Source organism: Citrus clementina, unplaced genomic scaffold, assembly GCF_000493195.1.
Source record: "Citrus clementina cultivar Clemenules unplaced genomic scaffold, Citrus_clementina_v1.0 scaffold_1, whole genome shotgun sequence".
Classification (NCBI taxonomy): Eukaryota; Viridiplantae; Streptophyta; class Magnoliopsida; order Sapindales; family Rutaceae; genus Citrus; species Citrus x clementina.
Window position 1 is genome coordinate 4,031,400 of NW_006263303.1, and position 24,937 is coordinate 4,056,336.

At 34.3% G+C, this 24,937-nt stretch overlaps 4 protein-coding genes across 4 annotated transcripts; 3 read left to right on the forward strand and 1 right to left on the reverse strand.

Moving 5' to 3' along the window:
- Positions 1–4,709: 4,709 nt before the first annotated feature.
- LOC18054851 lies at positions 4,710–7,560 on the forward strand. Its single transcript, XM_006450785.2, has 7 exons — positions 4,710–5,003; positions 5,093–5,192; positions 5,340–5,460; positions 5,813–5,934; positions 6,048–6,169; positions 6,888–7,047; positions 7,255–7,560. The coding sequence occupies exons 1-7, from the start codon at positions 4,850–4,852 to the stop codon at positions 7,289–7,291; spliced, it is 816 nt and encodes a 271-aa protein (XP_006450848.1). The 5' UTR covers positions 4,710–4,849; the 3' UTR covers positions 7,292–7,560.
- A 3,986-nt stretch (positions 7,561–11,546) lies between these two features.
- On the forward strand, positions 11,547–12,850 carry LOC18054852 (NDR1/HIN1-like protein 13). The gene has a single exon (XM_006450787.2). The coding sequence runs from the start codon at positions 11,814–11,816 to the stop codon at positions 12,588–12,590; it is 777 nt and encodes a 258-aa protein (XP_006450850.1). The 5' UTR covers positions 11,547–11,813; the 3' UTR covers positions 12,591–12,850.
- Positions 12,851–18,788: 5,938 nt separating this feature from the next.
- LOC18054853 (probable leucine-rich repeat receptor-like protein kinase At1g68400) lies at positions 18,789–21,015 on the forward strand. The gene is made up of 2 exons (XM_006450788.2): positions 18,789–20,135; positions 20,216–21,015. Exons 1-2 carry the CDS (start codon positions 18,878–18,880, stop codon positions 20,878–20,880), a joined length of 1,923 nt encoding a protein of 640 aa, XP_006450851.1. The 5' UTR covers positions 18,789–18,877; the 3' UTR covers positions 20,881–21,015.
- A 498-nt stretch (positions 21,016–21,513) lies between these two features.
- LOC18054854 (acyl-lipid (9-3)-desaturase) lies at positions 21,514–23,858 on the reverse strand. Its single transcript, XM_006450789.2, has one exon. The coding sequence runs from the start codon at positions 23,529–23,531 to the stop codon at positions 22,188–22,190; it is 1,344 nt and encodes a 447-aa protein (XP_006450852.1). The 5' UTR covers positions 23,532–23,858; the 3' UTR covers positions 21,514–22,187.
- Positions 23,859–24,937: the final 1,079 nt, after the last annotated feature.

The window sequence follows — 24,937 nt, forward strand, 5'->3', positions numbered from 1 at the left end:
AGTAAAGCAGCAGCAGCAACAGTTTGAGTTGCAGATTCATTACTGTTCACCAGTTGTTTAGCTTTTAATTTTGGTCATAAATTGGAGTTCGAATTAGCTGCCTTTGTGTAACGGGGTCCATTTATAAATGCTCATTACGCTTTTACTTTTGATATTATTATTTTTTTGGTGGGCACTATTTATTATATGTCTGGAGTGAAATGGGTCAAAAATTCCAACTGATCTAATACGATAAGGGTCCGCCTAAGTTACATTTAAAAAGTTACATTTAACATAACTTATGGCTGACCCACAAAATATCATTCAGTTTTTTATATTCTATATTATTTATAATTTATTTATAAATATATAAAAAAATTTATATTGTAAAATTTTATTGAGCTTTTTATACTCTGTTTTATTTTAATGAAACTTTTAGAATACTAATTTATTTCCTATAATTTTAAATTCCTAAAATATCTTACTTTTAATTAAAAAATATAATAATTATTAAATAAATTATTATTATTATTAACAAGAATAAAAAGTATTATAATTAATTTATTTATTAATTTTTTAGTTAAAATGTTAATAATAATAATAATTAACAATAATTACTATTAATAATTAATTTTTGAATAATAATTAGAATAACAATAACAATAACAATAATTAAAATACAAAATAATAATTATGATAAAAATTAATGAAAGATTTTATACTAATTTGTTATAATTTATTTTATTCTAATTTTGATTCTAAGACAAAATAAACATATAAATGGTAATACAGCTCATTCTAATTATAATTCTTGCCGTTCGAGTAAATAAATTATTTTGATTCTAATTCCTCATTTAGATTCTAGATATTTCGATTCTAACTCATTTTGTTTTCAGTTAATTTTGATTTATGTTTAGTTAATGCACTATAAAATTCATAATACTTATAAAAAATTGTAAATAATATAAAGTGGTCTAATTGAATATAAAGTGATTTACAATTTTATAGTACATTCGGTAAAAATGAATTGGAATAGCTAGAATTAAAATGAAGAATTGGATCAGAATAATTTATTTACTTGAATTGCATGAATCGTAATGAGAATGAACTGTATTACCATTTATATGTTTATTTTGTCTTAGAATAAATATCGGAATGAGTTAAATTGTAATAAATTACTATAAAATCTTTAATTAATTTTATTATAATTATTATTTTGTATTTTAATTATTGTTATTGATATTATTATTCAAATATTAATTATTAATAGTAATTATTATTGACATTTTAACTAAAAATTATTATTAATTGTTGTTAATAGATTAATTAATTATAATACTTTTTATTCTTGTTGTTGTTAATAATAATAATAATCCATTTAAAAATTATAATTATAATAAAATAATTATTATATTTTTTTAATTAAATGAAGGGTATTTTGAAATTTTAAAATTATAGGGGGTGAATTGGTACTCTAAAGATTTCAATAAAATAAAATATAGTACAAAGGGCTCAACCAAATTTTACAATACAAAAAATTTTATAATACTTATGAATAAATTATAAATAATATAGAGTATAAATGGTAAATTGATATTTTGCGGGTCAGCCGTAAGTTACGGTTAAATGTAACTTAGGCGGACCCAGATAATAATATTAGGCGGTAATAGATAGGGAATGGTCTTTTAAATTAGAAGGACAGCTGAATTCATTATTCAAGACTTTCAAGTGGTGGTGACTGCTTAAGATCTCGTTGTAATTGATGCTAGTCACTTTAAACAAACATAGCCCTCTAACCAGTAACATCGTGGGTACCAAAAGAGGAGTTCAAATTTGTGAGGCAATCCCGATTTGTCATCTCAACCAAACTTTTAAATTTAGTTGTCCGAACCAGGACCACATTTTGTTCCTATTTTTTAAGTCGCTGGGAGCCGGGTTTTGTTAATTATTTCCGCTAGTCGTGTGAAGTTGTCAAATTAGTATTACATGACCCCAGGAGTCATTATTTTTTCTGTTTTATTGAATAAGCAACATTGGGTAATAAAAACACCGAATATGCTGTCGTTGATTCAGATATTGGTGGCTTTGACAACAAAAGGGGATGCTCTAATTGTGGTGGAAGCTTGAGTCTTAAGCCTTTCTAAAATAAGGAGATATGCTTAACTTGTTTGCTGGGCTGATGCCCTGGATGTCTCATTTTTGTGGTCCAGTCTATAATTGACAGATAAATTATTTTAGTTTTAATATCGACCATCCAACCTACACATGGAGTATCTACGCACTAATACAAACTTCTTTGGGAAATAAACTGATATTGTATACATTATATTTCATCCACTTAAACGTGGACATTTTGAGTTTGGTTTGGTCCTTGATGGGATGTTCTCTATCAAATAGGTACGGGTACGAGTATTGGCATCTCCCCACAATATCCGATCCGTTCCCATATGAGTTATGCAACAGACTCATTATCAATATTATTAAATTTATTATTTTCTACACAAACAACTAAATTATCATTCATCTCATCTAATTCCAGAGATGATGCTTCATGAATTTTGTTGCTAAAATCGTTCTCTCTACTATTGTTACGGAAATTGAAATAATTAATCATACTTTTAGGATGATGGATTATTATTATTTTTAATTAAAGTGTAGAATTTCATATTTTTTTAAAAAGTTAATGTTTAAAGTTTATGGGTTTATAGGTGCTATTTTTTAATAAATTTATCAGAACCTACTTAGAAAATCACAATAATTTTTTCTTTTATTCTTTTTTTTTTTTTGGGCCAGCGTGCTGCATCTGCCACTATGTGATTTCATCAATTATGGATGGCAGATAACGTTTGGTTTGGTTGGACTGTTGATACAAATTACAAAATTAGGTAAAAATTTGAACAAATTTAAATTTTTGTAGTATTTTTTTATAATAAAGTAAATTTAAAGTGGGGCAAAACTATATTACCCCCCTTGTACCAAACACCACTTTGGTATTTTCTTTGGCAATCCCTGTAGTTTTCTGTAAATAATAAAAATTATAAGTTTTAAAAATTTTATACAATAAGCCCCAATTAAAATATAATAATTTCAAAATTCTAAAAATTTATTTGGCATTTTCTTCAACAATTTCTATTGTTTTATGTAAATAATAAAAACTATAAGTTTTAATAATTTTATGTAATAAACCCAAATAAAATAGAATAATTTTAAAATTCTAAAAATTTATTCTCTCTATCTCCTTCTCAACAAATTTTAAAGTTAAGTAATAGAATAAATATTATACAATTTATTTATTTTCATATCAAATAAATAATTGATCAACTTCATACGTGTGATAAAGTATAAGTAATTTTACATAATCTCAAATTTACATATAGAAATTTATTATTTTGGAAATTATTTTGAAAATATTATTTATAAACTCTAATGAATTTAAATGACTATCCAAGTATTTATTTAATATTTATTTATTTTTCATTTTAATATTGTCAAAATTTATATAAAACATTGCCTAATTTTGTGTTACACTAAAGACAAAATAGTATTATGAAAATCTAATTTTTATTTCAAGTAAATGGAAGTTGAGAGTATTTTAACAAGTTAAAATAATCCATCCATATTAATAAATATATTCATTTACTAAATTATCTTTGATAATAAAATATTTTAACGGACCAATGTGTCAAAATTTTGAAACTTAGCCTTTTCTTATTCTTTTAGTAAACACAAGGGATCATATTGTTAATAACCAAATAATAACATCTAAGCCGTTGGAATTGCCTTTGCAACTCTTGGGTTGGATCCAATGGTTGGATCACAAAAAGACAAAAAAAATAGGTATGAAACCACAAATATATTGTAGCTGGACCCTTTAAAGTGTATGGTTGATAACTTCCTTAAAAATAATAATATTTTAACTTACAAAAAATAATAATATTTTTCTCGCAAAAGTGAGCAAGAGAGAAGGGGTATACAATGTATAATTATATGAGACTAATATACTACATCTTTTATGCATCTGTACAATAAAATTATGGTAACATAAACTCGATTTTTTTTTTTAACGACTTATGATGTAAATTGATTGGACAATTTTATTTAACATTATCTTTCTTCTTCGTCATCTAATGATAGGAGAAAAATTTGTGTGAGATTGTCCCACCGCCCTGCATGTTGAGATAATGAGACAATCCACTAAGACTCTTGTCATGTGATAGAGCACTGCGTTTGAACATAAAATTCACTAATCTTTAAAAAAATAAAATTGAAAGAAACAAAATGTAAGATCTACTATCATGCTACATGACAAAAATCTAATGGATTGTCCCATCTGATGGCATAATCGCACACAAAATTTTCTCCTCATGATAGATGGGTTAGATAATTAATACTTGCAAATGTGACCTAGATAAATAGTTTTCATCTCAATTCTTTCTTTTAATTACGAAATGAGTAAAGTAAATGTGTTGGCGTAAGATTTTGTTGAATGGATATGTAGTGACTGTAGTGATGACATGGCAAGCCAACCCGTATAAGAATTTGTACAAATAAGCACATATTTGGTCCGAAACGACGTTTGCCAAACCCCCCGCCCCAAGATCAAAGCAACGTCGTTTCGAAGCCGTAACAAAAACGACCGGTCGCTTGACAAATTCTACGTAGATCGTACAACAAAATATACTTTAGTAAAGTTGTCGCAAGATATACACATCATTGGAATCTCAGAAGCGCAAAAACACATTAAGAACAAAAGATACTCCTCTCATTCACACATGCGATACAGCCACTGAGGCCGAGGGGAAAGCAATAAAGCAAGACTTTAAGTAGAGCATTACACTTTTAGTTGCACAGAGAAAGCTGAGAGCAAAGAATGGTGTGGCTACCAAATCAACAGATTGGAAGAGTGAAGAGAACTCGTATATGGGCTGGAGCATTCCTCTGTTTGCTCTTCTTCATGCTGGCCACTCCCAAATTCCCTTCGTCTCGTGAAAGCCACCTTTTTGCTGACTTGCGCAATTTTTTCGGTATCTCTAACTCTAAATGTGTTTTTATTTATCTTCTATGTGATATTTTTTCGCTGTTGATGTGATTTTGGTATCTGGGTGTGGGACAGGAGTGCCTAACACTTTGAACGTACTCTCAAATTTCCCATTTTTGATTGCGGGCGTTATGGGGTTTGTGCTCACTCTTCAAGGAATTTTTTTTAACATAAGGTCGGTTGATTTTTATTTTTATTTTTTTTTTATAATTATTGTGTTAGTGTTTTTTTTTTTTTTCTTTTTTTATGAGTAAAATTTGGTGGATGGGTATTATTTTGGTTTGTTGGGTGGTATTTGGACTTGGACATGGAGTGGCTGCAGTTTTCGCGGCGAGGTGTGGGGTTGGGCGCTATTCTATGCTGGAATAACGGGTGTGGCGTTTGGTTCTGCTTACTATCATCTTAAGCCTGATGACGATAGAGTTATGTGGGACACCTTACCGGTTAGAATTTCCATTCCATTCAATATATTGGTTATGAATTGCAGCATAAGCTGAAATACTGTTTTTCCTGCATTGATAGCGTCTGCTGTTTCTGAAAGTTGAATTGCCATGCTGAGCTAACTAGTCACAATTATGCATGCTATGACTACATACTTAGCTTGACTTATGTTTTGAATTTTCTAAAAGCCAAATGATTTTGATTATGGAACTCAAAATGTTTATTATGTTTTTTTTTTCTTCTCCAGATTCATGTTTAAGCAATGGAGGAATTTTGCTTCCTTTTAAATTTCTCTACCTTGATGATGTAGGTGCTACTACCTTATACTGTCTTAATGTGCATTTCTGATTGCAGATGATGATCGCATATGCCTCACTTTTCTCTAGTTTGCTTGCTGAGAGAGTGGATGCAAAGATTGGATTAAGTTGTTTGATTGCACTCGTATCAGTCTCATTTCTCAGTATGATTTATGCCAGGTTAGCTTATAGACACCTGTATGTCACTAATCAGTTTTTCAACTACTGCTTCAAACTCCGACTTGAAACATTTACAAGTGTTCGACTGAATGTAGCCTGCTAGTTTGTTGCAGAACATTTAACGATTTTCGGTTGTGCATGACGTTCCAGTTGATTCCAACAATAGCCATTCCAGTCGTCACATTTTTGTTCCCACCCAAGTATACTCACTCAAGATGTTGGCTTTATGCTACTGGTACTCACTGTCCTTTTTCCCCTCAGATTTATTCTGACTTTATATATAAGCTCATATGATGGGTGTTGTAAGCATTCTATTGTAAACATTGCGGAATATTTGTTGAAATAGGGAGAAAAAAATCCATGTGATAAAAATTTGATTTTGATTCTAGGGTTTGTGTTACTTGCCTGGTAATAAAGACAGAGCAGAGAGACCTCTGCAGGTGTGGATGGGATGCAGTGCCACAGCCAGCGGGTTTTACCAAACACCTCAGCAGCTGGGCTTTGGCAGTCCAGCTGCTGGAAATCAGACTCAAACGGGTCTTTGGAGTGTTAGACATGATTAGGTTCTTGAAAGTTACTAGAAATGTATCATTTTTGTTCGAGTATCTTTTATCTGTTCCAATGATTTATCAGTATCCTTACTTCACCAAGTTCACTGATGTCTATATGTTCGTAAAACCTGATGTCTATATGTTGATAAAACTAAACCATGAAAACAATATGCAAGTATCCTTACTTCACAAAGTGCTGAAAATGGTTTTATTAGTTACGGCATAATAGTTTATTTCGTTGTTTTACTTTCAAAACTGTGTTTAAATCAGTCCATTGGTTCTGGCACATGCACAGTTTGAAGTTATTAGCACAGTAGTCAACATTGTGAAGATTTTACTTTCCTTTCATTAATGTACTAGCCATGTTTAATCCTCAAGAGGTCTGAAAACTCTTTGCTACAGGGTTTTACCTTCTAGCAAAATTTGAAGCTGCTGCGGACAGGAAAATTTATAGTAAAACTCATTACATAATCAGTGGGCACTCCTTGGAGCACTTGTGCTCAGCAATCGTCCCTGTTCTGCTTTCAGTCATGCTCATGTATAGAGATACAAAATTTCAAAGGTACGTTATGTTTCTCTGTCATGTCTGAGAAGTTAGGTGGGGCAAAATGATGTTTGTGTTTATGGTTTCTAGTACACAATTCATGGTTTTATTATTTATTTATTTTATCTAGTGTGTATACCTGTTGGCCTTTGCTCACTTGCTTCGACCTTAGAGAAAAGCTGACTGGTCTTGTTTACTCTTACATGTTTGCCGGACTAACAACAGATTAGGTGACTGTAAAGAGGGCGTCCGTGACAAATGAAGATGAAATGCAATGTTTTCGTAGTGCAGTAGTTATCAGGTAGGTGCTTGAGAATTTGTAGTGAAACCATGATAGCATTTTGGTGATTTGTATTACACAACCCATTTGTAGCCCAAGAAGAACTTGATGATTCTCCTGTATTTACCTCCTTTTATCGAATTCTCAAGACTTTTAGCTGAACATGGAGATAAAAATTTGTTGGTTATTTGCTCTTGTATCCTATATGAGTATATTCAGTTTGGCCGGTAATTGTATTATTTGTTGCTATTGTTTCCGCAGTTATTCTGGGAATGGTAGCCTTTTTTCATATTGTGATTTCAATGAGTTTCTGCTGGGAAATGCACTCGTCCGGTATAGCTTGCTTTTTGAGCAAAGCATGGGCCATAAAATTCTACTACCTTAAATCTTGTTCGCCATTGACCTTTTAAGGATTGTGATTGAACTATATGTGAAATAATGGACAATGACATTGATGCATAAAAGATGGAACCATTGCACATGTGTTGTCTGTGATCCTTGTTCATAGCCTGCAATGTTCCAACATTCCTTGCAAAGTAGATTGCTTGAATTGTAAAGTTACAGTGACTACGACATTCCAGACCCTAGATTTCCTTTTGGTAATTGAGCATCTGCGACTGTGAGATGACAATGAGATCACAAATTAACAATTCCAATGCCACATGTATGGCACACAATCACAATATGGCTTCACATGCTTAATGTTCTCTGGACAATTGTATTATTTGGCCTCATAATCCTCTCCAATATAAAGGGCATGCCATACTCACATGCAGGAACATGTACCAATTGAACGAACGACGGCAAAATGTCATGACTAATACATATGATATGTTGCCCAAAAAAAAAAAATTAAGTTTTGAACAGTGTGAATGCAAGAATTTGACTTTAAAACTAACTGATAAAGACAAATGAATTTTCTTTTATACCAACAGCTGCTGGATTAAAGTATTTGGTGAGATTAAGGATTGGTTACCTGTTCCCATCATTTGCTTTGAATAAACGTCCCCCAAATTATCTCAAGTAGCTGGCACTGCTTCTCTGATTAGTGTTTATATGCATGTGACTTTTGTGCCCTGCTATGCACTTGCTATGTCGTTTATACCTTCAATCCTAGTACCCAGTAATGGAAATTGGAATGAATCCTCTGTCAGCAGAGGCCTGCCCTGTCTTTGTTTTCATTTTCTGCTTTTTTTTTTTTTTTTGGTGTCTTGGCTAAAAGTGGGGCTCCATTTTTACGCTTGGTGATACAGTCAATTGCAATTTTTTTTTTTTTTTTTTTTGCCCCCGAAATTTTCAAAATGCTCAAGATTGATACAGTTTCCCGTTAAAATTGAGAGAAGGAAAATATAAAATGACTTCGGTTGCACCTTTTTTCCTTGGCAAGTGTCGGTGCGAGCTTCATTCCTTGTGCCGCTCAGCATAATGTCATTATTGCTAATTATCATATGTTTATCAAAGGAATTGGACGCTTTCAAATTATTGCAAGTTTCACCTTCGGGAAGCAAGGATACATTATTGTTTCGACTTTATATTTTTATTTATAAATTACCATTAATTGAGTGATCTAATTAGAAAAATTATTAAACCAAACCACCCCTTGTCTTTTCTCTCGTGGGGTGTCTGACCCTAAATTGATACGACTCAAGTCGTTGCAGTTGTGACGGCACTTTAATTAACGTAAAGATCCTCAAATCAAACCTCGAACGCAGCACTAATTATTAACCAGAAAACTCCACATTTTGACTTGTGATTTAAGCTTAAGTTAGCTACCTGGCGACTTGGATTGCTTAACTAATTATGTTGACCATCACCAAACCTAAAGTCTACAGAACAGCAAGAGCCATCAAGAATCGTCGGTGGGGTTTCCTCCTCACATTGCTCTTCTTCGTGGGCTCTGATTTGGTGAATCTCTATCTACCGTACTATGTTTGCTTCCAAAATCCCCAAAAAGGGCCAAATAAGTGACAAGTTGTATTAATTAATAGTAGAATTTCAAGATTAATAATTCTACCACTATTTTTAAGTTGCTATCAAATTTCTACTAAATATACTCACTAAAGTGTTTTTTTCCCATTAGTTGCTGATGATTACTATTTTCGGGTTTTGTTAAAATATTTAAATTAATAACTTTAAAAAAAAAAGGAAAATTGCATTATTTTATTAGAATTATTTAGAAATAAGTATCAGCCTGTACATAATTATATATTTAATCAAGATTCTCTGTCAAATTCACAAGAAGATCATTAATCAAAACACCTTCCAACCATCTGATCTACAACTACAAGGGCCTCGCCAATCGCCATAAGACATGGACCCCACGTTCTCTGACACTACACTCTTTCACATGCCCAGAATCAAGCCAAGACCCTTATTATTATTATTTTTTTGTTGGGACGGTTTTAAAACGGCAGCAAAAACGTAGGGGATAACATTGGAACCCCTACCTATTCTCATTCACAACGAATGACTTTAGTTGGTGCATTTAATCAAATAGACCCCTAGTCTTTATAAATAAACACTTAAAAATCAATAGAGACATGCCCGGATCAGCTTTATGATAGCATATCCTAAATATGAGGCTTTGGAATGAGTGAATTTAATTTTAAATATTTGAAGAAAATTTTCTTCTATTAATATACATAATAAATAAATTTAAACCTTTTCAAAAAAAATATTAAATTTAAATATGTTCATATCATCATATGCACAAAAAGAAAGATATGTTAATAAAAAAGTGGTTCTAGATATATTTTAAAAAATTTTAATTATAAAATAATATGATACAAAAAATTTGGATATACAATAATAGTTAGTTTATGGCAGGAATGACTTTTGAGAGAGCTTGGTATCTTTAGGATTGCTATCATTAGAGAGATTGGTAGGTGAAATACTGCAAGGATCATTAGGGGTGTTATCCGCAGAGACCCTCTGATGCTTAAGTCGGGTGTTGGGAGTAGCATGATAACAAATAATAAAGTAGATAAAAGAATAAAAGACTTGGATGATATTGTGCTCTATCCTCCATTATCCTTTTTTTTTCTTTTGTCCTATCTTTGGTACTGGCTACTTTATATAAGAGGAATAATCAAAAGTATAATTAAGTTAGAAACAATAATTTCCTATCTTGTAAATTTTGAGTTTGACAAGGATTAAGATCTATGATATTTTATCTTATTTAGTTTAGGACATGTCCACTTTTGTCATTAGGTAAAAATCTAAGTACAACAAACAATCTACTAATATTTATAATTAAAACTCCATTATTTTTTTTAAATTTTAATATACTATTTGGGATATCTTGTACTACTCTTATTCAAATTATATTATAATACAATCCTAAAATATAGATAAAGAGTGGAGCTATTGGCACTCCCTTATTAAACTTTTAAAACCCCTATTTTCTGCAATTACATTTAAGGACAAATGTAAATCTACCATATTTTCGCTCTCTAAAATACAAACAAGCCCGTACGCCTATGCCTCGCATAAGTACAATTTTTCACTATTTACAATTTATTGGCATTCATCATCAATTCCATTCCAAATATCAATGAATTGTTTGAATCTCAGGCATCCAAAAAACTAAAAAAGAGTGTTATAGACCCAACAATCTTTTGTTTGAAAAATCTCAAGACTATCCAATGGTTTAGCATAGATTAAGGAGTGGGACTAAGAGAATTTATAAAACGGCAAAATTGCAAAAGAAAAAGATTTCAAGAGATGGACGGAAAATTGTATGAATGACGAGACCAAAAGCATGACATGAGATAGGTGGCAGAAACATTTCTGATATTTATTGTTGTGTATTGTAGAGAAAATCAAATTTAGAAGAAGGACAATTTAAGAATTAAAGTGGATGCTAATAATAAGGATAAATTTTCTATCATTATTCGATGGGGTGTACTTATAATAGGGGTTTTAAAAGGATATTAAAGGGGTGCCAATAACCCCACTCGTAGATAAAAAAATAAGTTGATATACTTCTAAATATATGGAAGAAAATTAATCTTTTTACGACACAAGGTGGTTGAATATTTAAATTATTGATGTATAACTGATGACATACTGAAGTGTATTTAAGTTATTTTAAGGGACCTAATTGACAGAAGAGAACAAACTAACGTGCTTGGACGAACAATCACAGAAAACAGGGGGACCCAAATCTCATAATGAAGAAAAAAAAAACATGAACAAAACTACGTCTACGTGTGGTTGTGTGAGAAGTAGGGAGTGAGATCACAAATCGCATTGAAAACTTGGCATAAAAGTTATCAACGAAAAGGAAATTACAGCAACAATATAAGAAGAGTAAGCTTTGAGTCAAGACTGAGACAGAGAAAGCAAAGCCAGATTCCAAAGTTGGTGAGGTGCACGCATCCCTTTTGGGTGGCGACTATTGCCCCTTCCCACTCCCTTTCTCACTTTACATATCACAAACACATTCTTCATTCCTCTCCAAATCTAAATCACCAAGTAAAAAATAATAAATAAATAAAAAAGAATGTCCGACAGAGTCTTCCCGTCTTCAAAACCCGCCGCGAACGGCAACGGCACCGTCTCTGCCGCCGCGCCGCCCCCCGTAAAGCCCCCACTCCGCCCGCCGTACCGTCCCCAGCCCCACGCACGCCGCCACCACCGGCCCCGCCGCAGCTACTGCTGCTGCTGCTGCTTCTGGACCATTCTCGTAATTCTCATCCTCGCTCTACTCGCCGCCATCGCCGCCACCGCTCTTTACGTCCTCTACCGGCCCCATCGCCCCGAATTCTCCGTCCCTTCCCTCCGGCTCCACCGCCTCAACCTCACTTCCTCCGCCGACTCATCGACCAACCACGTCGCCACTCTCTTGAACTTCACCGTCACTTCGAAGAACCCAAACTCCCACATCACTTTCTACTACGACCCGTTCGTTATTTCTGCCTTGTCCTCGAGTGACGTATTCCTCGGAAATGGGACTGTGCCTGGTTTCTTTTCGGACAAAAAGAACCAGACCTTTCTCAAAAACGTGGTCGTCTCGGGATCGATTGATCTTGACACCGATTCGGTGAAGTCATTGAAGTCGGATCTGAAGAAAAAGAATGGGGTTTCCTTAAAAATAAAGCTGGACACGAAGGTGAAAGTGAAAGTGGGGAAGCTCAGCAGCAAGAAGGTGGGCATTAGGGTTACGTGTGAAGGTTTTAGAGCGGCATTACCAAAAGGTAAGACACCGTCGGTGGCTACCGTTGATAAGTCTAAGTGTAAGGTCGATCTTCGGATCAAGATCTGGAAATTTACTTTTTAGTTTTTCTTCTTTCGTTCTTTCTTTCTTTTTCTTTTTTTTTTAAAATTTAATTCAGCTGTTTGTTCCCCACACACAAACCCCCACTCTCCCCCCCTTCTTCTTTCCCTTTTTTTTTTTGGGTTATATTTTTGAGAGTTTGTTAACTGTTTATTCTGATGAAGATGAACGTGAAAGGTGAATTATGGAGTTGAGAAATTGGAAATTGATAATGTGAGTAGAGAGAGTGAGAGAGGAGAAAGATGTTAAATTAGAATTTTATCCCAAAAATCTGCCTTTTTTTTTTTTTTTTTGAAGTGTTGTAAGTGAATTTGGTTGATATATATATATATATAAAATTGGTTCATTGAGAATTGAATTATGAGAGTATTACTTTTTGTTAATTTACATGGTCTGTAGCATAATTATGCAAAAGCATAATTCAATGAAGTGCTGTGCTTGTGAAAGCGGCGGGCATTTATACTTTTATGGGGTTGTTAATCATTCAGGAAAGATATGATATGATGACTTCTCAGGATTGTTGATGAATTTAGAGAGTGGGTAAACCTGAAGGGTCCGTTTTGCAAGTTTTGAGTTGCATTTTTCAAGTCTTGTTAGTAATAAAAAATAAAAAATTGAGAATTTTAGTAAATAATTTGGATATGGAGTTAAAAGTTTTGAAGAAGAGATGGACCAACAATTTAATTTGGTTGAGTCTCATTGTTGGTCATGGGAACCAATTAGAGCAAGACCCCGTGGGTGGCTGCCTACCTTCCAGCTCATGGTACGCACGATTGCATTTAAGATATGAAATTTGTAGGCCTGTTCAGCTATATCACACTGATGGGGAGAAGGCGCATTGAATTTATTGAAAAATGAGGTGTGAGTTGAATCTTAATTTATTTCTGTGCCTATCACATTTGAGTTTAGTGGTGACCGGGGGACGGTAGAAAATAATAGTAATAAGAATGAAATCTTGACTTTATAAATGATATGAAAGCTTTGGTTTTTCCTGTAAGTTGATTAATTGGGGGGGGTCGTCCACATCCATTAAAGTGGTCTTCTTCTTCCCTCGCGTGCATCTGAATCTGATCTCACTTCCGTTCCACCAACCGTGCTACAAATTAATCATCTTTTACTCCGCTTAATTTACTATACTACTACGCTTTGGAAGATAAGATTGATTGAGAAAGAAGAAATGCCAAAAAAAATAGAAAATAAACAAATTGCCAAGCAATGGATAAAGCTATAAAGGAGAGCATTGCATTCAAAAGTGAACCTCCCGAGATCATGATAAATAGGGAGCCAAGTACACGAACACGAACACGAACATGAACATTGTTTGTCGTCTCTCGTGGTGTGACGATGTGGAGAAAAGCCGAAAGGTGAAAGTGAGAGTTAAATTCGGATGAAAGTGACAGTGAAATTCGGATGCACGTGCTTTGTGTGCGTACGTGGTCTGCTCGGACAGGGGCAGTTAGAATTTTGTCAGTGCCCACTCCCCACTCCCCATCTGGTTCCTTTTCTTTGCACCGACTTTTATTTTTATTTTTATTGAGGAGATAGATAAAGAATCAAAGAAGACGGACAAGAGGAGCCTCTTCTTCTTCTTTTTTTGATTTCTCTTTGATTAAAACGATGAAACAAAATATTAATAAAATGTGAAAAATGGACACAGAGGTGAATTGAATTCTACAGACACGTTAATTGATTGAGATTTTACTTTTTCACTAAGTTTAGTTTAAAATTGTGAAGTGATGGAATGTAAATTCGTTTGTAGTGGGACTTGGCTTGTAATTCTGCACCAGTTATTAGTATCACCGCCTGCACAACTCTCCAACCCATACTCTCTAAGTACTTCATACGCAATTCTCTTTTTCTGCATCACCACCGAGGCACCGACACATTTCTCCAATTGTTCACGACAAATGATAACCTGAAGCCTCCAATCCAAGCAATGTTAGGCTACATCTTATTCTTTCATCAACACCAGCGCGTACCATGACCAAACTTGGACACCAATCAAAATGTAGTTATTACACCCGCTTCACATCAAACCGTCAAACAGGTACAAACAATTCCTGCAGCAAAAAATTATAACGCTTTCACACCAGATGTCTAATGTCTGCATCCGTAGAACCGGCGGCTGCTGGAAGATGATCCATTGCCGTTCGTTGCATTTGCCTTCCGAAATAATTAATTAAGGCAATCTTGTACGCTTACGCATAATCGCTTACCGCATGTGCACGAGCTCAGGCTGCTGCTGTTGATGTGTTAAAAGCTGTATTTCGGCAATTAAGGGTGTGTTCGGAGTGAGGTGTGGTAGTTTTTAAGCTGCAGATACTGTAAAATAAAAGATACTGTCGTAGAATAAAAGTTGAAAAAAATTTTTTTGTTAAGCTGCAAAAGTCCAGTTACAAGAATTACTAAACACCTTAGTAGCTAGACTTTGACAATTCAACTATCTCACCACACTCCCAAACAGACCGTAAGTTATCAAACTAAAAACACTTATAATCATGGGCGGACCCAATTAAGGCCTAGGAGGGGCTTCAGCCCCCCCTGGGCCATTAAGTTTTCTTTTAAATGTACCCCAAGTTCCTTATGAAAACGTTATATAAAAAAATTTGGACACATTTTTCATACATTAAAAGACTTGTAGTTCAATTGAAAGAGTGTTATTTAATGGTTTCAAAATCTGGTTCAAATCCCATTAGCCACATTATTTTATGTTTTTAAATATTTTGTAGGAACTACTTCGAAAAATGATATTTTCACGCATTTAAATATTACGAAAAATAATATTTTCATGCATTTAAAATAAATAATTTATTACTATTATTATTTATAATTTAAAAGAAAGTAATAAAATTTGAGTTTATAAGACTTAAAATGTATTCAAGTGAACATAAAAAAAATCTAAATTAAATAAAAAGTTTTGAACTAAGCCCCCCCTCATTTTAGTTTCTGGGTCCGCCACTGCTTATAATCCCTCCCACACGATCTCTGGTGCGAGCTTCGGCTTCAATCTCGATATATAGGCACTTCAAATATCTATTTCTTAATTTCTTGAGGTTCAATGTTCGATCTGTAATCAGTGCCTCTATTCTCTTCCATATAAAAGTCTTTAATGATCTTCTCCTAGTCTTTTTCTTCATTTATAGTAATGTTATGTCGACCATATCAAATGCAACGTGATCACATACCACATTTTCTTTGATGCAATACTAAAAACGTGTAACATAACATCACCCTAACAAACATGCAATTAAATTTTAATTTAATGTGATTAACAGATATGTTAAAACTTGATATCAAAATGCCTGCGGCATAATAGTAACAGTGAGGGAAATATCAGGTTCAAGTTTTTAACAGGATGCGATAGTTGCATCATGGTAACAGCATGTGAGTAACTTTTTTAGTTATCATTATAACTCTTATTCCCTCTGTATTGTAAATATTATAAGAAAAGATAATAGTACGCCTGTAATTTGGCGAAACCATAACAAAAATCCATTTTTTTTTTCATTAGTGATCATGTGTATCTCTTTTTCGACAATTATGCCTTTTGACTACTGACCCAAGTGTATTCATGTGGACGCAATCGTCCAAAAAAAGATTTGTGTGGTAATTTTTTATTTAATCCTGTAAATTATTTTTCTTAATACCATTTTATAGTAATAGTACAAATAAATAACAGTAATAATAATAATAACAACAACAACAACATAAATTTTTTGTTGGAGTGACGAGATTATGGACATTATTTTGAAAAGAAAATATAGGAGTAAAAATTTTATAAGAGTTGAAAAAGAAAGCTTAAATTTTGATGATAAATAAGTACAATTAATTAAAATGATAAAATGGACATAACATCCGTAAAGATAAAAAAAACTTAATTAAAAGTAAAATTAAGTTTAAGAAATCTCCTAAAAAATCAAGTGATCCTTGAAAAAAAGAAAATGTTCTAACACACACACACAGACACACAAAATTATGCTTTCAATCTTTATAACTTTAAATAATTATCGTAGTTTAAAGGAAGATGAAAAAGATTGGGGTTCGCGTAGGCTATTCAATTGGATTGACAAACCAACATCAGTTACCAGAGTTTAGAAGCTGTCAACATATAATTTATCACTAAGTGGGCACTTAAGTATAAAACACTTTAGTTAAGAATCTGTTTAGTGAAAATCACAAATACAAGGCGAAGAATGGTTAGAGACTTTGTTCTCAATAATATACTAGTGTCACTTTTAAGGTTGTTGGAAGTTGATTGAAACAATCAATAATGAATTATGGGCTCCATAATTCTACTTGTCGTTTATCAAGCAAAGCAACTGGAGGGCACGTCGTCTACAGTTTTAACAAAATGTGTGGCATGTCGTTAAGACTAAAACTATAAATGACGCATCATCTAGCGGATCTGCCAAAGTTTCGAAGTTGATCTAGATGACGTGTCGGAATCATATTAAAGAAACAAATGTCGTGTCGTTTATATATAAATTATAAGCGACAACGAGTCATCCAATATGTACGCCGACGTATACTTTTTACACTTGTTTGAAAGAGACATCACCCAAGTGGTAATATTATTTTCTGCATTACAACAGCAGTGGTAACTAACAACATATTATGTCTTGTAGAAGTGATTTTTTTTTTTTTCTTTCAATTTTATCCTACGAGTTATATCTATAAAATAAAATCCACTTATTCAACGTCAACAGTAGAAAAGAACTAAACATAACAAAGATTGGGGCATGATGTTCTTGACATCACCGAAGACTCTATTTGGTATTGTGAATTTAAAATCACATTTATTGTAGGATAAAAAACAAAGAAAAATATTTGTTAATATTCAACTAATTAAATTACTATTTTCTGCTCAAAACTTATTAAAAAAAAACCTTTTGTTGTATGTTTGTACATTTTCATTAATACATCATTAAACAGATACATTATTTTACACAAGGTTTGATTAAACATCTTTTTTGCAAATTAATATAACTGAAAATAAATAAAAATGTATATTAAGCTATCCGGATCTGCAATGCTTCATTTTCTTATCTTTCATTCGGTGAAACAGTATAAATTCTAAGGTGAATCTTGCAAAAGAACTCTGAAAATAGGGAAAAGATAGTTCTATATCAGGGTCCAACTATGTTGCAACAGTGGTACGGTACTGCTGTTGTTTTCAATCATTAAATCTAGTTAATACAACTGTATAATTATAGATCCAATGACTGGTTGCAACAGTGATACAGTACCACTATTTTAACATAGTTTTACCCTCTATATCAGCCACTGGCTGAAAAATATTAGTTCTAACTTCTATGCTCATATATTTCCATGACATGTTGCAAGTTTGCACTCGTACATTAAACTGCTAACAATATATTTTTTTTAATTCTATTTTGTTTTTAGAAAATTTAAGGGGTGGACAAATAGAATGTAAGATTTTCTGTAGTAATAAATTTGTCCTTTTTCCGAAAGTCCTACTTTGAGGATAACAATGAAATGAAGAAAGAAAATTTTAAAAAAAAAATGAACAACGCAGTCCAAGTATCTCTGCCTGCCTGGAGTCCATTTCTTTTTTGGAACGTCAGATAGCGTAACATTCAATTTGACAGGTAAAGACAATGTTGTCTCCTTCAGTTCTAACTGGAAATCTCTTCTTCTTAGTTGTTCTTTGAAAGCTCAACCCTCAAAACCCCTCATGTCTGTCATTCACCCAAACACGGTTGACATTTGAAACCGACTGCTGCGTTAAAAAAGCTTGTCTTACTTTATAGCCCCCAGTCCAACAATTATGGTGTCCACTTACAAGTAATTGGAATAAGAATTCTAGAATCGAAATTAATAATGCGTTTATATAAATTTAAAGTTTTGAATCAGAATGAAATTTATACGGGTTTTATAAATTTAAAAATTATTATTGGGGTGCTTATTCTCAAGATCCTACTCTTATAGATTGACAAAAATACTCCCATTTAAATTTTTAAATTCTACTTTGTCCTCGTTAGTTCACGAAAATATAATAAAAAAATTACAAAAATCGTTTTCGTTTTAATTCATTTTCATTCTAAATCATTTTAATTACTAATTAATGAATACGCGGTGAAACCAGCGTGTACACACACGATCCCCTAACGCGCTATGATAAGTTGCCACGTGTAACACACGTCCCCTTTACCCTCAGTTCAGTGGCACAAGCACAACGGCTACTTAGCCGGTTAGAACCGCCTCCTTTTCACTTTCACTTGCTTGCTTCTCGTGAGTCTGTGTCGTGTGAGAAATTTTCCAAAGCAAAAATGTTGGCAAGTCGAATTTTCTTTTTCTCCTTCTTTTGCTTATTCTCTCTTTGTTTGTCGAACTCCCCATACTCTGATATCAGCACCTTACTGTCCTTCAAAGCTTCTGTAACGGGCTCTAGTGACTCTCTTTCTAGCTGGGTCAACTCCACCGACCCATGTTTTGACTCATGGCGGGGTGTTACCTGCAATCCTTCTACTCACCGAGTCATTAAACTCGTTCTGGAGGATTTGGACCTTACTGGTCCAGCTGAAGTTCTGAGTCGACTTACCCAACTCAGACTCCTCAGTCTCAAGAACAACCTACTTTCGTCCTCAAACTTGAACCTCTCTTCATGGCCTCATTTAAAGCACCTCTACCTCTCTCACAACAGGTTCACCGGAACATTCCCTTCTGGGGTATCCAGTCTCCGCCACCTCCGGCGAGTCGACTTGTCCTACAATGCTTTCGAAGGTGAGATTCCGATGACTGAGTTGACTCGTCTGCCGAATTTGTTGACTCTTCGACTCGAGGACAACCGCTTTACTGGAACCCTATACTCAGTTAACTCGTCTTCTCGGTCTATCTTGGATTTTAACGTTTCGAATAACCAACTCTCTGGCCAGATTCCCGCGTGGATGTCACGTTTTGGAGGGAGTTCGTTCGCAGGAAACAAAAATCTCTGCGGCCGACCGTTGCCGTCGGATTGCTCCAATCGGACGGTCGAGCCTGAGCAACCACCGCGTTCAAGACCTAGGAGCTCGAGAGTAGTAACGGTGGTAGTGATCGTTATATTCGACGCGGTGGCGATATTAGTGGCGGTCGTGACAGTCACGTGGTGCTGTTATAGGAGAAAAAGGAGGAGCCTGAGGAATGGTGGTGGTGGGGTCCACAAAGAAGTTGTAATGAAACGTGGGAACCGCAAGGGCGATTACGGCGGGGCCAGAGATGGGGGCGATGTGGAGGAGATGGTAATGTTTGAGGGGTGTAACAAGGGTTTTAGGAACGTTGGCGATTTGCTAAAATCATCAGCTGAATTGTTGGGAAAAGGGTGTGTGGGGCCCACTTACAAGGTCGTGTTGGACGGCGGCGACGTGGTCGTTGTGAAGAGGATCAGAGAAAGGAAGAAGAAGAGAGAAGTTGATGAGTGGCTTAGAGTGATTGGTGGGTTAAGACACAGTAATATAGTGAGCATCAGAGCATACTGTAACGGCAAGGATGAGTTATTTTTGGTCTATGATTATTTGCCGCATGGAAGCCTGCATTCACTATTGCATGGTATGTGCTTGATTAATGTTCTTAATGAAATTCCTCTTCTTTCAACATTGTTTTGATGTACATATTTACATTGACTGTAGGGTCTAGAGGACCAGGGAGGATGCCGGTGGACTGGAATAAAAGGTTAAAGCTGGCTTCTGATTCCGCAAAAGGCCTAGCATTTCTTCATGGGTACAACAAAGCTCATCTCTTTCATGGGCATCTGTCATCGTCTAACATTGTAGTTGATCAATTGGGCAATGCTTGCATTTCTGACATTGGTGTCCACCAACTTTTCCATACACCCTTTTTCATAAATGATGCCTACAATGCACCAGAACTAAAATTTAACAACAACAACAATTATAGTCAAAGAAAATTTTGGCAAAGGTGCGATGTTTACAGTTTCGGCGTGGTTTTGCTGGAGATTTTGACTGGGAAGATGGCAAAGGGGGACGGAGAGTTGGGCATTGTGAAGTGGGTTCAAATGATGGGGCAAGACGAGAGCGCTTGGGAGGTGTTTGATTTTGAGTTGATAATGGACAAAGAGATGGAGGAAGAGATGAGGGCCCTTTTGCAAGTGGCTTTGCTTTGTTTGGCTCCATTGCCAAAAGATCGTCCAAATATGAGCATCGTGCATAGGATGATTGAAGATATCAGGACCAAGGGTTCAATCGATGGCTGCGCAAACTCAATCATGAATAATATTTCTTCTGATTCTTCGCCTTCTCAGTCCGAAAACACTTATAACTTCACTAACAGTTGATCGATAAATGAAATGAAGCGTTCCTGGATGATGGATTGTTCTATAACCAGAAAAAAAAAAAAATGGCAACAAGTTTACTGTTATAGTTAGGGTAATTCTTTGTAATCATCTGAATGAACAAGTATGGATGTGTTACAGATATTAAAGCTCTATCTCTTGTATAATTAAATTCATTTCTTTAATATCAATTGAATATCATTTTTAGTGTACTTATATATAATAATCGGATGCCTCATATTAATTATTGTTTTATGGGTCAGAGCTTTCAAATAAGCCTTTCAGAGTCCCAAAACACTTGGCGAACACGAGAACTCCAAATAGCAGGCTTGTTATATTAGCTGCCACGAACAAAGCAAAGTGCGATTCATCATGCTCTATTTCATGTATAATTAAATTACTTAATTACTACTTTATGCTGTACTATCATCGGCCTGGATAGCAACATTCCAGCGAAATAACTCTCCAAATTTTCCTGTAATTAAAATTGGTCACAGTTGACGTAAAGAATTGACTCAAAATAACAAACAGAATGACAGAATTATAGAAACAAATCATTGCAGTTTTATTTCTGATGACATTTTGGTGTTTTCGTTGAAGAGGATTTTGTCTTTCAATTTAACATTACAAGCTAGATTATAAGACAAACAAACGGTTTGCACTTGATAGAAACCTCCTACCAACAATGAACAAGAAGCCTCGTTGTCTTCTTTGAACTAAATTGCCTTGCAGTATGTGTTTGTGAGAAAAGAATCACTTAAATTTGAATACTTTGTCTAGACTTCGTTGCCATTAAGTGATTAATAACGACACTTGTGGAAGATGGCGTCAACTAATAAGCTAAAGTTGATTTTTGACATTAAATAACCATAAAATGCTACTTCCATAGGTTTTGAGTCTTCCGACAGCAATAAAATAATAAACATTGACAATTGAATCTACAGAAAAGGAATCAATGTCTTATAATGACACATTAAGCTATCAAAAGCAAACACAATACTACCCATGACGCTAATACCTGAGCAGCCACATTCTTGAGCACAAACAAGAGGAAAACTAGCAGGTAGTCGGTACAAACAAGCTGTAGCCTAATCCATGAAAAGCAAGAGCTGATACCGTAGAATGCAGCTCAGATAAATGATCATTTGAAGCCTCCAAGCAATAACAAACTTATTCTTCCATCAGCAACAAGAATGGCCACCCTTGGATATCAATCAAAATGAAGTTATTAGAGCCATTCTGCATCAAAACGTCAAACAGGTGCAAATAACTGCAGCGGCAAAAACTTAGAAAGCTTCAGAAGAGGTGCATCATCCATGAGTGTTAACAGCCTCCCACACCAGATTCCTTGGAACTGGACGGGAGAGATCTCGAGCCTGTAAGGCAGCAGCCTGAAGAGTCTCCATTGTCATTGCATTGGACTTCCAAAATGAGACAATGTTGTACGGCAAATTATGCTTCTTACAGAGCTCCACAACAAAGGGTGAAACTTTCCTGAGATTGCATCGAGGCAATCGAGGAAACAAATGGTGCTCAACTTGAAACTGCAACCCACCATGAAACCAATCCATCCAAGAAGAGCACTTTATATTAAGTGTCCCCTGAGTTTGCTTCCGAAACCAATCATTTGAACAAGGTGGACCAACATATACATTTGACGAGAAATGGTTCAAACAGAACTGAACATGTTGGATTCCAGTAACCGAAAAACTAGCCACAATAAACATCACTCTTTCCCCCCAATTGGGTAAGCAGGAAATAAGCAATGGGTACCAAATCCAAAACACAAGAATTCCAAAAATTTCCTGAACTCTATTGGGCACATTCTTCTTTGAGAGCAACAATAGAAATGATTGTGCAAACAGATTAATTCTAGCTAAACACATGACAGGGTAAAAAGTCCAATGCTGGTAACTAACTAAGAATCTAGCAACAGAATCAAAATGCAGTTTCCTCTCATAATAACACGAAGTTATTGAATTGAAAAATTTGGAAGATACCACAAAGAAAGGCATGTGCTGAAGATCCGGATCGAAGTCAAGACTATTACAAGCAATGTGATGGGCATTGTGGTTCCGTTTCCACCACGCAATACTGATCCCTGCAAGACAATTCCCAGTCAAAACCTGCACTATACGATTAATTCCTCGACTAGACATGACCTGATAGTGACCAGAGTCATGCCCTATCCAACCACTTTGGATCCACAATAACCCCATTAATCCACCAGAACAGAGATGAACCCATGTGCTGTCAGAGCAAAAAACACCATAAATACTAACAGCAAACAGCATTGCCATGAAGACAAAAGTATACAACGCACAGTGTCCTTTCTTTTCAAACAAACCCATCTTTGAAAACTCAGCCACAAGCTTTCTGTAATCTTTTGATGCTTCAGAGACAGTGTAGTCTTCGAGATAGTACCCAGTAAAGAACTTATCAAGATACTGCCAGGCAGCGCCGGGATGATAAGCAACAAAAGCGTCAGTGACATCTTGACCAGCAAGACTGAGCAACGGAAGGTCACCACCTGGGTGGTGTTTGGTCCAATCAGTGACATTGTAGACCTTGCCTTGTACAGAGATCCATAGATCTCCAGGCTTGTTGTGACCCTTGAGGTCTTGCTGTGAAATGTGCTTCTTAGAATCAACCATTGGATCAAGAAAAAGAAAGAGAGATCTGAGAACAGAGCAGAAGGCTTCTCCCTCTATATCTCTTGCTCTCTTTCTGCTGGTATGTTGGTGTATCGTACTGTTATCTTTTGCGCTTGCTGTGTATTGGCTATTGGGTGACGTTGTACGAGTGTTTGCTGCTTTTGGCCTGGCTCTTTGCTGATTGGTTCGCCTTCCGATGTTATTTGTTGGATTTAGGAATATACAAATGTGACACAAGAGAAACGGTGGGTGGGGTCAGACAGCGATGCATTTTGAAGAGACACCACAGAACACTATTGTATTACTCAGAACACTGCGTCCAGCCCAACTTGGTAAGAAACAAAGATGATAATGAGAGGAAGAGAGAGAAACGACGACAAGGAGTGGCTGGTTTCAATGACAAAAACGAAAATGGATTGGGATCTCACTGTAAAAATAATAAAATTGAGGGAGTAAATTGAATTTACAATAACTATATCAGAAACAACCTACATTCTCTTATAACGTATTTGTCTTTCTTGTTCCTATACATAAAGATTAAGATAAAGATGAGTCCTAAATTTTGGGACTCAAACTCCAATGAAAATAATTTTTACCACCTGTTCAGTATATAGCCCGAGCAACTACGACCCAATCGAGGAAAATTTTCTTTTTTTTATCCCTTTAATTTTATAATTCTTCATAAAATCATAAAGTTTTTATTTTATTTTTATGTATGTCCCTAATAAAACTCTATTTTTTTTTTCAATTAGAATTAGAGACTTATTTTATAAAATAATTAAATTATAAATTTATTGAATAAAATAAAATCATTAGGGGGCTAAATTATTATTATTACTTCAATGTCAATATATTATAATGCCCTTAATGTTATGAAGTGACAAAATGACATCGTAAGAATTAATAACATTTTCATAATTTCATTGTTTTTTTTCACATTTTCTATCACTAAAATAAAAATGAATTTCATAAATAATTTTTTAATGTACAATTTTAGTTATTTATATTATAAGTTTTTTGTTGCATTTTTGTCATCCTTTCATTAAATATATGTATTAAATTTTTTTATGTCGCATTGCTTGAGATACATGATATATATATAGAGAGAGAGAGAGAGAGAGAGAGAGAGTCATTCTCTAGTATGTTGGTAAAATACAAAAAGCACGAATTTTAATACATTAAAAATTGTATTAGTTTTCAATAAGGAAAAAAGATTAAAAAAAAATATAGATTTCAATTAATTACATAACAAAATACACTACATATTCTGTATTTTTTAATTTACTTTTAATATGACTAGGAATCTCTGATTGAAACATTTCTACTTATATTTGTATGTTATTTTTACTTCTTTATATAAACTAATATTTACACAGATATTTATAATAAATTTACAAATTAGTTCG